This window comes from Microcaecilia unicolor, chromosome 4, assembly GCF_901765095.1.
Source record: "Microcaecilia unicolor chromosome 4, aMicUni1.1, whole genome shotgun sequence".
Taxonomy (NCBI): domain Eukaryota; kingdom Metazoa; phylum Chordata; class Amphibia; order Gymnophiona; family Siphonopidae; genus Microcaecilia; species Microcaecilia unicolor.
The window spans coordinates 130,186,083-130,199,447 of record NC_044034.1 but is presented as its reverse complement, the minus strand read 5'-3'; the positions used below and the strand labels follow the sequence as shown (position 1 = coordinate 130,199,447).

Below are 13,365 nucleotides of genomic sequence, written 5' to 3'. Positions count from 1 at the left end.
GGACTTTTATGTAAAGAGTCCACCAAGCTCCTAGATTCAAAAAACAGCATTCCATGGTGGTTAAATCCACCCTTAGAAATTTGAGGACCTGTGCCTTGGCATCCCCAGGAAGGCTTCTCGCATTGTGAAGTCTCTTGGGAGAAAAGTGTTTCAGGGCTCGATGCTCATCTTCTTCATCCAGTCCTACCACCTCTACATGAGCTTTTGCTTGAAGAATGTGGTGCGCAGTGTGATGGAGTTTGCTGATACTTTACCTCCAGAAAAGACCATAGATCTCCGTTGGCTAGTAGCCAGGCAGAAGGAGTATCAGAAGAATATAGCCTGAGTAGCTTATGATGCTTTCGACTTGATGTCAATGCTTTCTTCATTAGAAATTGGCATGCACAGACCCTCATGGTTATGGTTCAAAAAAAGCTGGTGGACATGTCTTGCTGAGGTCACAATCTTTTTGGGGACTTGGTGAAGGAGATGACTGACCTCATTAAGAAAAGAACTGATATTTATTTATTTTTTTATTGCATTTGTATCCCACATTTTCCCACCTCTTTGCAGGCTCAATGTGTCTTATACATTAGATCATGAGTAGTATCATCAAGTCCTTGTCTTAGCATGCTGCTTCTGTGGCTTCCAGTTGTTGGAGGTTTTCGGGCAGAAATTGGAAGAGTTCTTACTACTCTTAAAGGCATAGGTTCACTTCTTCAACTCTCCCTCCCCAACAGACTCAGGTTCCATATTCCCATCCTCAGAAACAAAGGGTCCAGAAGTTCCAAATAGTTCCCCAGTCTAAGCAGGGGATGAGCTTTTGACTGGCTTTAGCAAAGCATAGCCAACTTAAAAGTACCTGTTTGGGACGACCTACTGGTTGGAGGGAGGCTGAATTTTTTTCTGAGAAAGATGGCCTTTTGTAACCTTAGACTGACGGGTTCATTGAATGGTCTGGGAGGATTATACTCTAAATTGTTGTCATTTTCCTTCAAATTGCTCACTAAGACCATCAAGACTCAGCTCTCAGCATCAGGTAGTATTCGCAGAGGAACTCTCCTCCCTTCTTAATTCCCATTCGATCGAACACAGGAGAAGAAGGGAAGGGATTCTGTTCCAAGTACCTCCTTGTGCCCAAAAAGATGATGGGGGATTCCATCCCATTCTAGATCTAAGAGCCCTGAAGAAATATCTGGTCATAGAAAAGTTCAGGATAATTTCTTTAGGCATCCTTCTTCCCATGATTGATGCAAACAATTGTCTGTGCTCTCTGGACTCAAAGGATGTGTACACCCACATCCAGATGCATCCCAGTCAAAGGAGGTATCTCACATTTTGAGTAGAGAAACGCCAGTACCAGTATTGCCTTTTGCCATTTGACCTCGCATGGACTCCGAGAATGATTACAAAATGTCTTGCGTTAGTTGTAGCATTGCTATGTAGATGAGTACACGTGTGTTTCCCTATCTGGAAATTGGTTGATACAAAGCACATCAAAGGAAGGTGCTCAAGAATTTGTGCACAGAACTATTCAGTTGTTGCAGTTATTAGGATTCGTTATCAGCTACCTAATTCAACAATAGTACATAGGAGCCCCACTAGACACAGTTCAGGGTTGGGATCTACCTTACTCAGATAAGGGCATATGTGCTTATTTGCATCTACCATCAGGTTCAGCACAGCCATCATGTCACAGCTTGATAGATGTCGAGGTTGTTGGGCCACATGGCCTCCACAGTATATCTCACACCTAAGGAACACCTCCATTTGCAATGTGCCCAGCACTACTACTACTACTTAACATTTCTAGAGCGCTACTAGGGTTACGCAGCGCTGTACAAAATAAACAAAGAAGGACGGTCCCTGCTCAAAGGAGCTTACAATCTAAAGAACGAAATGTCAAGTTGGGCAGTCTAGATTTCCTGGGTAGAGGTGTAGAGGTTAGGTGCCAAAGGCAACGTTGAAGAGGTGGGCTTTAAGCAGAGATTTGAAGATGGGCAGGGAGGGGGCCTGGCGTATGGGCTTGGGGAGTTTGTTCCACGCGTGGGGTGAGACGAGGCAGAAAAGGCGGAGCCTGGAGTTGGCGGTGGTGGAGAAGGGTACTGAAAGGAGGGATTTGTCTTGAGAGTGGAGGTTACGGGTAGGAACGTAAGGGGAGATGAGGGTTGAGAGGTAAGGAGGGGCTGCAGATTGAGTACATTTGTAGGTTAGTAGCAGAAGCTTGAATTGAATGCGGTATCTGATCGGAAGCCAATGCAGTGACTTGAGGAGGGGTGATATGAGTGTATCGGTTCAGGCGGAAGATAAGACGTGCAGCAGAGTTCTGAACGGACTGAAGGGGGGATAGGTGGCTAAGTGGGAGACCAGTGAGGAGTAGGTTGCAGTAGTCAAGGCGAGAGGTAATGAGAGAGTGGATGAGAGTTCGGGTGGTGTGCTCAGAGAGGAAAGGGCGGCTTTTGCTAATGTTATAGAGGAAGAAGCGACAGGTCTTGGCTATCTGCTGGATATGCGCAGAGAAGGAGAGGGAGGAGTCGAAGATGACACCGAGGTTGCGGGCAGATGAGACGGGGATGATGAGGGTGTTATCAACCGAAATAGAGAGTGGAGGTAGAGGGGAAGTGGGTTTGGGTGGGAAGACAAGAAGTTCGGTCTTGGCCATGTTCAGTTTCAGGTGGCGGTTGGACATCCAGGCAGCAATGTCGGATATGCAGGCCGATACTTTGGCCTGGGTTTCTGCAGTGATGTCAGGTGTGGAGAGATAAAGCTGGGTGTCGTCAGCATAGAGATGATACTGGAAGCCATGAGACGAGATCAGGAAGCCCAGGGAAGAGGTGTAGATAGAGAAAAGAAGGGGTCCAAGGACAGAACCCTGAGGACTCCAACAGAGAGTGGGATAGGGGTGGAGGAAGAACCATGAGTGTACTCTGAAGGTACGATGGGAGAGATAAGAGGAGAACCAGGAGAGGACAGAGCCCTGGAACCCAAAAGAGGACAGTGTGTCAAGAAGTAGGTTGTGATTGACAGTGTCAAAGGCGGCGGATAGGTTGAGGAGAATGAGGATGGAGTAATGACCTTTGGATTTGGCGAGGAACAGGTCATTACAGACTTTGGATAATGCCGTTTCTGTCGAGTGAAGTGGGCGAAAGCCAGATTGAAGCGGATCGAGGATGGTATGAGAGGCGAGAAAATCAATGCAACGTTTGTGAACGGGGCGCGTTCAAGTATTTTGGAGAGGAAGGGTAGGAGGGAGATGGGGCGGTAGTTGGAGGGACAAGTAGGGTCAAGTGAAGGTTTTTTGAGGAGCGGTGTGACAACAGCATGCTTGAAGGTGTCCGGGACAGTTGCGGTGGAGAGAGAGAGGTTGAGGATATGACAGATGGGAGGGGTGATAGTGGGAGAGATGGTGGTAAGTAAGTTGGTGGGGATGGGGTCTGAGGAACAGGTGGTGCATTTTGAGGAGGAGAGAAGATGGGCGGTTTCCTCTTCGGTGATATCAGGAAAAGAGGAGAAGGAGGCCTGGGTTGGTTGGTTGAGGGAGTCGGAGATAGGATGAAGGGGAGGAGAAGGTTTAGCGGTGAATTCGAGGTTGATCTTCTGGACCTTGTCGCGGAAGTAGTCAGCCAGCGATTGAGGAGAGAGTGAAGGGGGGGTGGGAGCGGAGGGCACTTTGAGGAGGGAGTTGAGGGTGCCGAAGAGATGACGAGGGTTAGAGCTGAGGGAATTAGTCAAATGAGTGTAGTAGTCCTGTTTGGCGAGGAATAGGGAGGACTGGAAGGAGGGTAGCATGAATTTGTGGTGAATGAAGTCAGTATGGGTGCGAGATTTCCTCCATAGGCGTTCAGCCGATCGGGAGCAGGAGCGAAGGTAATGGGTGCAAGGGTTAAGCCAGGGCTGGGGATTAGTGTGCCTAGTGGGACGGGAAACAGACGGTGCAAGGGTGTCAAGGGTGGAGGAGAGAGTGGCATTGTAATTGAAGACAGCCTTGTCGACGGACTCGGAGGACCTGATGGACGGGAGGAGATCAGAGATACTAGCGGATAAGGTGGGGGGGGGGGGGACAACTGCCTGGAGATTCCTGGAGGTAGTAGTTAGGGTTGGGCGGGACTGAGGGGGAGGGTGATGAAGTGTGAATGTGATCAGGTGATGGTCAGAAATGGGAAGAGCGGAGACGCAGAGATTAGAGGGCGAGCAGGTAGTAGAGAGGACGAGATCAAGACAGTGACCAGATTTGTGAGTAGGGGTGGTGGAGCTCAGTTGGAGGTTGAAGGAGGAGGTTAGGGTGAGGAATTGAGAAGCGTATGAGTCAGATGGGTTATCAGTGTGTATGTTGAAGTCACCAAGAATGAGGGATGGGGATGAGGGCTCGAGAAAAACGGAGAGCCAGGCATCAAAGTCAGTAAGGAAGGAAGGGAGACCCTTCCAGCAGACCCTAGGTTCCTAGTGGTGATAGGCCATGGAAAATCTGGCGGATGTCATCTTGGTCACCCCAGTGCAGTCGCTTTTCTGTTGGACAGTTTGGAGCAATTTGATTCTGGGACTTTCATTCCAATTTCTCCCCCAAAATTTCTGAGCACAGATGCATCCAACCTGTGATGGGGGTGCTCACGTAGATGGGCTTCATACCGAGGGACACTGGTCCACTCAGGAGACCCAGCTTCACATCAGTCTCCTAGAGCTGCAGGCAATTTGGAATACTCTAAAGGTTTTCAGAAAGTGGTTGTTGAACCAAATTGTTCTAATCCAAACAGACAATCAGATTGCCATGTACTACATCAACAAGCAAGGGTTCCGAGTTCTTACCCCTTGTTGTCAGGAAACAGTCGCGATGTGGCATTGGGCCAACCATGGAATGCTGTTCAGGACCACATGCATGGTGAGTATAGACTACAGTCTGGCAGACAGGCTGAATAGGGTGATGCAGCTTCTCCAGACTCAGGTCACAATGCAGACAAGTCAGGTGCCCTTTTTCCTGGATTGGGGGAAGGGCTTTCTCTGTGTGTATTCTCCCATCCCTCTGGTTGGAAAGACTCTGCTGAAACTCAAGCAGGATCTGGGGCTTCATGATTCCTTCCATATCTTACTGACTGAGGCAGATAGAAAACAGTCCAAAGAAGGAACCCTAACCTCATCACCCAAAATGAGGGGTCTCTTCTGCAACACAACCTCCAATCCCTGGCCCTCCCAGTTTGGATGTTGAGAGCATAGAATTGCATCTCTTCATCTGCCACAGGGCATTTCCAAAGTCTGCTGGCTTCCAGGAAAGATTTCACTAAGAAGTGTACACTTTCAAATGGACGAGGTTTGCTGCCTGGTGTGAGAGCAAGGCCCTAGATTATTTTTCTTGTCTTCCCTATGTCTTTTTGAATTCCTTCTATGCCTCTGTGAGTGTAGTTTGAAGACTCCGTAAGGGTTCAGTTCAGTTCAATTAGCACTTAACATTACTGTGTAGAAGGTAAGTCCATCTCTGTGCAGCCTCTAGTTCGTTTTATCAAAGTTTGCTTCTGAGAAAACCCCACATCAAAACTCCCAATGTGTCATGGGTTCTCGGTCATCTTCACCCAGTTGATGAAAGCTCCTTTTGTGCCATTTGACTCTTTCTATCTAAAGTATCCGACCTAAGTGGTCTTATTTTTGGTGTTAGTCACTTCAGGTTGCAGAGCCCTAGTAGTGGATCTGCCTTAAACAAAGTTTCATCATAAGAATAGTTCCTTCCTAAGGTAGTGTTGGAGTTACATAATAATCAATAAGTTGTCCTTCCAACATTTTTCCTGAAACCTCATGTCCATCCTGATGAAAGCACAATGCCACACCTTAGACTGACTGCACCCCTTATTTTATTAGTACTTTTTTGCCTGCATTTGTTTCCTTTATTTTCGACGTGGGCTTTTAGGCACCGACTCCAGTTGGGTACTCCCTTTTTTCGTGACTTCGCCCCTTCACCATCGAGTCGTTTGATTTGGCTGGCGAGGTCTTCCCCTCCAAGTCCATGAATACTTCCAGTGGCTTCAAGCGTTGTATCTGGTGCAACAGGACCATCTTGCAAAAGGACACCCATTCTTGATGTCTGCAATGTCTTGGGCCTGACCATAGCCCTGCTAACTGTGTTCTCTGTTTTCGTATGAATAAGAGGACCCAGGTTTCCTAGGAAGCTCAGTGTGAAAATATTTTTGGAGCCAGGTCTGGTTCCTCGATGTCTGCCTCAGCATCAATGTCGAGTGTCGCACCAGCATCAAGAGCATCGGTAAGCAAACCACACCCTGGCGACAGGCTGAGCAGGATAATGTAACAACATGAGTGGTCTCTTCACATGGGCATGGCCCACAAGATCTTCCGAGCCCACAGCAGACTAGCATCAGATGCCTTCCTCTTCATTTGGGGGACAGGTCTTCTGTATACGTATCCTCCCATACTTCTAGTGGGAAAAACTTCGTTGAAACTCAAGCAAGACCACGGAACCATGATTCTGATTGCAGCATACTGGCCACGGCAGATATGGTTCCCTCTTCTTCTGGAATTATCCTTTGAAGAACCGTGGAGATTGGAGTATTTTCCTGCCCTCAACACTCAGAACAAGGGGTCACTTCTGCATCCCAACCTCCAATCTCTGGCTCTTTCGGCTTGAATGTTGAAAGCCTAGAATTTGCTGGGGTCGCTTCTACTACTACTACTATTTAACATTTCTAAAGCGCTACCAGGGTTACGCAGCGCTGTACAATTTAACAAAGAAGGACAGTCCCTGCTCAAAGGAGCTTACAATCTAAAGGACAAAAAGTGCAGTCAATCAAATTGGGGGCAGTCTAGATTTCCTGGATAGAGGTACAATGGTTAGGTGCTGAAAGCGACATTGAAGAGGTGGGCTTTGAGCAGGGATTTGAGGATGGGTAGGGAGGGGGCTTGGCGTATGGGCTCAGGGAGTTTATTCCAAGCATAGGGTGAGGCGAGGCGGAAAGGGCGGAGCCTGGAGTTGGCGCTGGTGGAGAAGGGTACTGAGAGGAGGGATTTGTCCTGTGAGCGGAGGTTACGGGTAGGAGCGTAAGGGGAGATGAGGGTAGAGAGGTAATGAGGGGCTACAGATTGAGTGCATTTGTAGGTTAGTAGGAGAAGCTTGAAGTGTATGCGGTACCTGATCGGAAGCCAGTGAAGTGACTTGAGGAGAAGGGGTGATATGAGCATATCGGTCTAGGTGGAAGATAAGACGGGCAGCAGAGTTCTGAACGGATTCTGCATACCAACCTCCAATCTCTGGCTCTCTCGGCTTGAATGTTGAGAGCCTAGAATTTGCTTTTTTGTGTCTTTCGGAGGGTGTCTCCCGGGTGTTGCTGGCTTCCAGGAAAGATTCCACTAAGAGGTATTATTCTTTTAAATTCAAGAGGTTTTCCGTATGGTGTGAGAGCAGGGCCCTAGATCCTCTGTTGTCCTACACAGTCCCTGCTTGAGTACCTTCTACACTTATCAGAGTCTGGTCTCAAGATGATCTCAGTAAGGGTTCACCTTAGTGCAGTTAGTGCTTATCATCAACGTGTAGAAGGTAAGCCTATTTCTAGACGGCGTTTAGTTGTTTGCTTCATGAGAGGTTTGCTTTTGTCAGTGTCCCCTGTCAAACCTCCGCCAGTGTCATGGGATCTCAACATTGTTTTTACCCAGCTGATGAAAACTCCTTTTGAGCCACTGAATTCCTGCCATCTGAAGTACTTGGCCTAGAAGGCCATTTTCTTGGTGGCTGTTACTTCAGCTTGTAGGGTCAGTGAGCTTCAGGCCTTAGTAGTGGATGCACCTTATACTAAGTTTCATCACAACAGAGTAGTCCTCCGCATACACCCTAAGTTCCTGCCAAAGGTGGTGTCTGAGTTCCTTCTGAACCAGTCATTTGCTTTGCCAAGATTCTTTCCCCAACCTCATGGCCATCGTGGCGAAAATAGCTTGCACACCATGGATTGCAAGAGAGCATTAGTCTACTACATGGAGTGGACAAGACCCCCACAGACAGTCCACCCAGCTTTATATTTCTTTTGATTCCAACAGGATGGGGGTCACCATCAGGAAACGCACCGTCTCAATTTATGTGGCAGATTGCATTTCTTTCACTTATACCCATGCTGGGCTAGCCTTGGAGGATCAAGTCACAGCTCATAATGTCAGATCCATGGCTGCGTCATTAGCCCACTTGAGGTCAATCCACACATTCACATCTCACTACTGCTTTGAGCAGAATACCCATCGTGACAGTTGGTTTGGGCAGTCAGTGTTGTTGAATCTGTTTGGGGTCTTGAATCCAACTCCACCCTCCTAGGCCCGTTTTGTTCTGTTCCAGGCTGCATCCTCATTCAGATTGTATATAGTTTTAGGTTAACCTGTGTTATGTTCTCACAGTTTCGAGCCCAGTTAATGTTTTTGTTTTAGGTGAACCTGGATGCAAGGGATTCCCCACATATGAGAATATGCAACCTGCTACACTTGTCAGAGTCTGGTCTCAAGACCAACTCAGTAAGGGTTCACCTTAGTGCAATTAGTGCTTATCATCAATGTATAGAAGGTAAGTCTGCTAGCCAACTGGATAAAGTGAAGATACTTACTTGTAGCAGATATTCTCTGCGAGGGGCAGGCTTCATATTCTCACAATCCCACTCAGCTCTCCTTGAAGTTGTCTCCATTATTTTATTTTTATTCTTTTTGCTCTAAAAATTAACCTGAGAGGACCGCGTTCTCATGGCATGCGGGAAGGCACTCACGCATGCGCAGTCAGACACAGCTCGCGCTTCACAAAGCTCTGATTTTTTACTTTGGCATTTAAGGACCAGGCAACATGGATCGGCGTTTACCCACGTGTGAGAATATGAAGCCTGCTGTCCTCAGAGAATACCTGCTACAGGTAAGTATCCTCGCTTTATCCAGTTGGCTAGCAGACAGCCTCTCTTTCACTGGGCTGACTCTAGAGGGTCATGTCACACACAGGTCACAATGTCAGCCATGGTAGTGTTTGTAGCCCACACGAGATCAGTTTCCATTAAGGAGATTTACAGAGTTGCAACGTGGTTTTCAGTCCACATGTTCACATCTCACTACTGCTTCGAGCAGAATATCCGACGCAACAGCTGGTTTGGTCAGACAATTCTGCAGAATTTGATTGGCGTCTAGAATCCAACTATACCCTCCTAGGCCTGTAATTTTCTTTTCCAGGCTTCACCTTCTGACCAAGAAAGTTTGTTGTTAATGATATTGGTTCTGATTGGCCTTGCTGTTGCAAGCCCTTTATTGGCTGTTGTTTTCATTGAGCCTGGTAGCTATAGATTTCCCACATGTGAGAACTAGTCATCCTGCAGATGTTCTCCAAGGACAGCAGGACAAATGTTTTCACATACTCTCCCACCTCCCCTAGGAGTTGAATTCTTTATGCTTTTTATCCAACTGCGGATCCTGAGTGAGTTGGCCAGGTGAGAAGCTGCTTGTGTGGTCGGGCCTGCCAAAAGCCGGAAGGGAAAGGAATGCTGTACAGCATAATGCTTCTGGGCTCTCTTGATGGCATCACTCATATATGAGAGCATATGTTCTGCTCACTTTGGAGAACACCTTCTACAGGTGAGTAACTTCGCTTTGTCTCTTACCTTATTCAAATTCAGGCTAAAAACCCGCTTTTTGATGCTGCTTTTAACTATTGACTCCTTATTCACTTGTTCAATATCATATTGTTTTAATCATTTCCATAATAAGCATAACTCCCTTATCCCTTATTTGTGCTGTTTGTTTTGAATATATTGTAAGCTCTGTCACGCAAGCAGGACTGTCTTATGTGTGTTTTTGTACAGTGCTGATTATGATATAGAAACTATAAGGAGTACTAGTAGTAGTAAACTATTTTATGTTTTTATTTTTTTAAAGATTGCACAGCCTACTCCACAACCCACATTAGCCATGGTGAAGCAATCTGTGAAGGAGCGATTAGGGCCAGTACCTTCGAGTAATATTGAACCTACAGGGACTCAGAATTCCAGTTCAGAGGTTGCTCAGGTATTTATATTACATTTATAATTAGAGATTTCTATCTACTGTTTGTTTTGTTTTCCATGGAAAAGTAAATTGGAAGGTGGAAATTTGAAATATTTTATTAGTGGATCAGTTCTTGGTATGTAAGTCTAGCAGTCAAATCATATAAACTTGACAATATAAACATAAATTAGAATTATTTTGATAAAGGTTGTAGATCCAACCATTGGAGTCCTAAAGAGCTGTGATAATTTTACTGTAAAATAGAGTGGACTCAGCTGGGAGAATTAAGATTTGAAGAAATATATTTGGTAAAACTTAGGACTACTTCTAAGGCACTAGATAGCGGTAATGTATAAAACATTTTGGCTGTTATAGATTTGACCCATTGAAATCTAACATTTTGAATCTCTCAAATTTTATTGTATTAGATGAAAAATAGACTGGAGCCACATTCTGCTCTTGTGGTAAAGGAAGTATGTATGTCAGAGTTTTGGAGGAACCGAATTAGCACTACAAAGAAATCTGTTCCAGCCTAGGTTTTGCTTTTGTTTTGATATAAGTGGGATACATTTAATTTCATATAGCCTAAAGTCTTGTAATCCTTACTACAGCTCCTTTCAGTGACTGTTATAATTTATATCTCAACCAGTGTATTATGTGAGGCAGTGTGAATATATATGTAATTCAGTATAATTGTCTAACTTTTGAGTTATGTACAGAATATGTGTGTCTGAATGTTAGCTTGAATGTTTTCTTCATCATACAGTGCTGCATGTTGTTGGAGAACCATTTATTTTTTTATGTGACTTATTTTTAGAGTGTAACTAAACTATCTGTGAAGGAAAGATTGGGTTTTGTGTCTAAACCAGCTACTGCAACAACTGAAAAAGTAAGAAAAATTGCATCATTTAAATTTATCCTCAATTTTGATGTCTTTTTCCAGTGAATATGCTGCTTACAATGTTTTTTTTTTGTTTACCTTGCATACCAGCTTATTACATCTTAGAATTGTGTCCAAATGGTTAACACCCAAATAAGCATGCGGGCTTAAAAATTCCTGTCAGAACTGATGCATTGCAATTTATTCATTAAAAGTTCAGTTCTTCATATTTTTTAATTTCAGTCTCATATGGTCAATAATTTTAACTTTAAAATGAATACAATCCAATCTGTCATCTATATTACTATTCAGATAATCTATGTTAGACATTTTAATTATTTGTTAAGCATTATTCCCATCCTAGTAAACACACTGAAATAATAATCTTATCAACACAACATGCAGTTGACCATGTTCAGATACTGCTTCAAGCAAACATATTCCCATATGATCAAAAGTCTGTGCCCGCAATGGAGAGAAGGTGCTGGACAGGAAGAACACGCGTGCGCACACAAAATCAAATCTTAATGTTTGCATTTGGACAGGACTAGTTCTGTTTGTGTGTTTCAGTATGGCATTATGTAGTCACAACATCTATTTGGCTCCTATGTTGCTGTTAAATGTCTGAAATGTTGAGATATGGTACTGTAGCTTTGGGAGCATTAAAGACAACGAGGCAGGAACTAACTTTTACCATGGATAGCTGCATTGATTTTCTCCCATGCTGTGTTCTATGTTGCTGTTAAATGCCTCAGATGGTGAGATATGCTCTGGGAGCATTAAAGACAACGAGGCAGGAACTAACTTTTGCCATGGATAGCTGCATTGATTTTCTCCCATGCTGTGTCCTATGTTGCTGTTAAATGCCTCAGATGGTGAGATATGCTCTGGGAGCATAAAAGACAAGAGACAGAAACTAACTTTTATCATGGATATCTGCATTGAGTTTCTCCCATGCTGTGTTTATTCATAAGTTATAGAACATAAGCTAATCTAGAACTTCCCAGACTGGGGAGGTTGCATCCACAAACAAAACTTGTTTTGGGGGTCACAACCTGGGAGGGCGCTCCATAGGACATCATTATTCTGTGCCACCCTGGGGTTGCGCGTTTTCTGCAGCTGCTTGAATTGGGGTCATAGCTGCAGAAAGATTGATGAGTACTTTACTGATCTGTTAAAATGAGACTTCCTATGTAACTCTACAGCAACATTTTTCTTCTGATGGAATCTTATTTATCTTTTAAATGTATCTCTCCCAGGGCAAGCAGTATAGCAAGTCCTCTGCATGGGATCATGCACAGGAAACTTTAGTGCCACCTTACTGCATATTCTCATCTATCATGCAGCAGCACCTCAGTCTTCATCTTTCCAGTCTGTTAGCATCAGAAGTATTAGTCTCCATGGATTTCAGGGCTGCATTGAGAGTGCAACGTTTACCCTTGACATGGAGCATCGGTAGAGACCATCAGTACTGATCATTCTCCAGGTCCTGCCTGAAGAGGAAGGATTTGACCTTGCCTTCTTTGACACTGAGGGCTTGTGATGCCAAGCGCCAGGTGGAGGCTAACATGGCTCCAAGGCACTATGGTCACTGGTATCCTTGAAGTCCCCCTGACATGAGGATTGCTCATCCTTCACAGTATTAGAAAGGTAACACCCTCCACAGACCTGAGACCAAGCATCTGGTACTCCTCAAGTGAGTCAGGATGATGGGGCTACTCCTTTTGTACTTTCCATGCCTTTGTTTATGGCATCTTTTGAGGAGTAACTCATTAAGAGATTTGATGAGTGGATAGAATGCTTCTTTGGTTGACAAAATGCTGCAGCTTTGTTGTCTGTGCTGATGCACAGAGTGATTTAACCGTTCTTTTAGATTCATGTACTCGCCTACAAGAGAGGGATTGACATTAAGATCTTGAAGGGCCTTAGGGTTGATGTTGGCTGCACTGATTGTTGGTCTCCAGTGCATTGACGGAGGAAGCTTAACAGAGGCTTTGGAAATCAGTGATGCGCTAATGCTCTTGCAGAGACCCAGACTTATCCAGTGGAGTATTTTTCATGGTCAGACTTGAGTGTTCCTGAAATTTGATTGTGCCAGAGGTATTTATTTATTTATTTATTTATTTATCATTACGTTTGTACCCCGCACTTTCCCACTCAAAGCAGGTATTCTTTGAAGAGGAAGGTTCAACAGATTTACCATCAGACCCATCTCCAACACTCGAGAAGAGAAATTGCCCACCTGAGGAACTCTCCATTGGTTTTAAAAGGCAAATGGCTGAGGCTATTCTTTTTAAGTTAGAAACAGAGGTGGAGCCCAGGACAGAAATGTCATCCTACAATTCCTTTATCCTGTCCCCCAAGTAAGCTGTGATAGTTCCTGTTCACAAAATCCTCAAGAATGTACAGATGAGACCGTGAGAGATCATCATCTCTATAGCACCTGGAAACAAGAAGGTTAACTCATGCTTAGTTCAGAAGGCTGGATTCAAGAAACAGTTTTTTTACCATTCTGCAGT

General features: G+C 44.8%; 1 protein-coding gene across 1 annotated transcript in view; it reads left to right on the top strand.

The window, feature by feature from the left end:
* The window catches only part of RBM26 (RNA binding motif protein 26), a 492,900-nt gene that overhangs the window by 245,490 nt on the left and 234,045 nt on the right, over positions 1-13,365 (top strand). Inside the window, 2 exon segments of the mRNA XM_030200623.1 lie at positions 9,859-9,987; positions 10,784-10,855. Coding sequence (XP_030056483.1) covers positions 9,859-9,987; positions 10,784-10,855 — 201 coding nt within the window.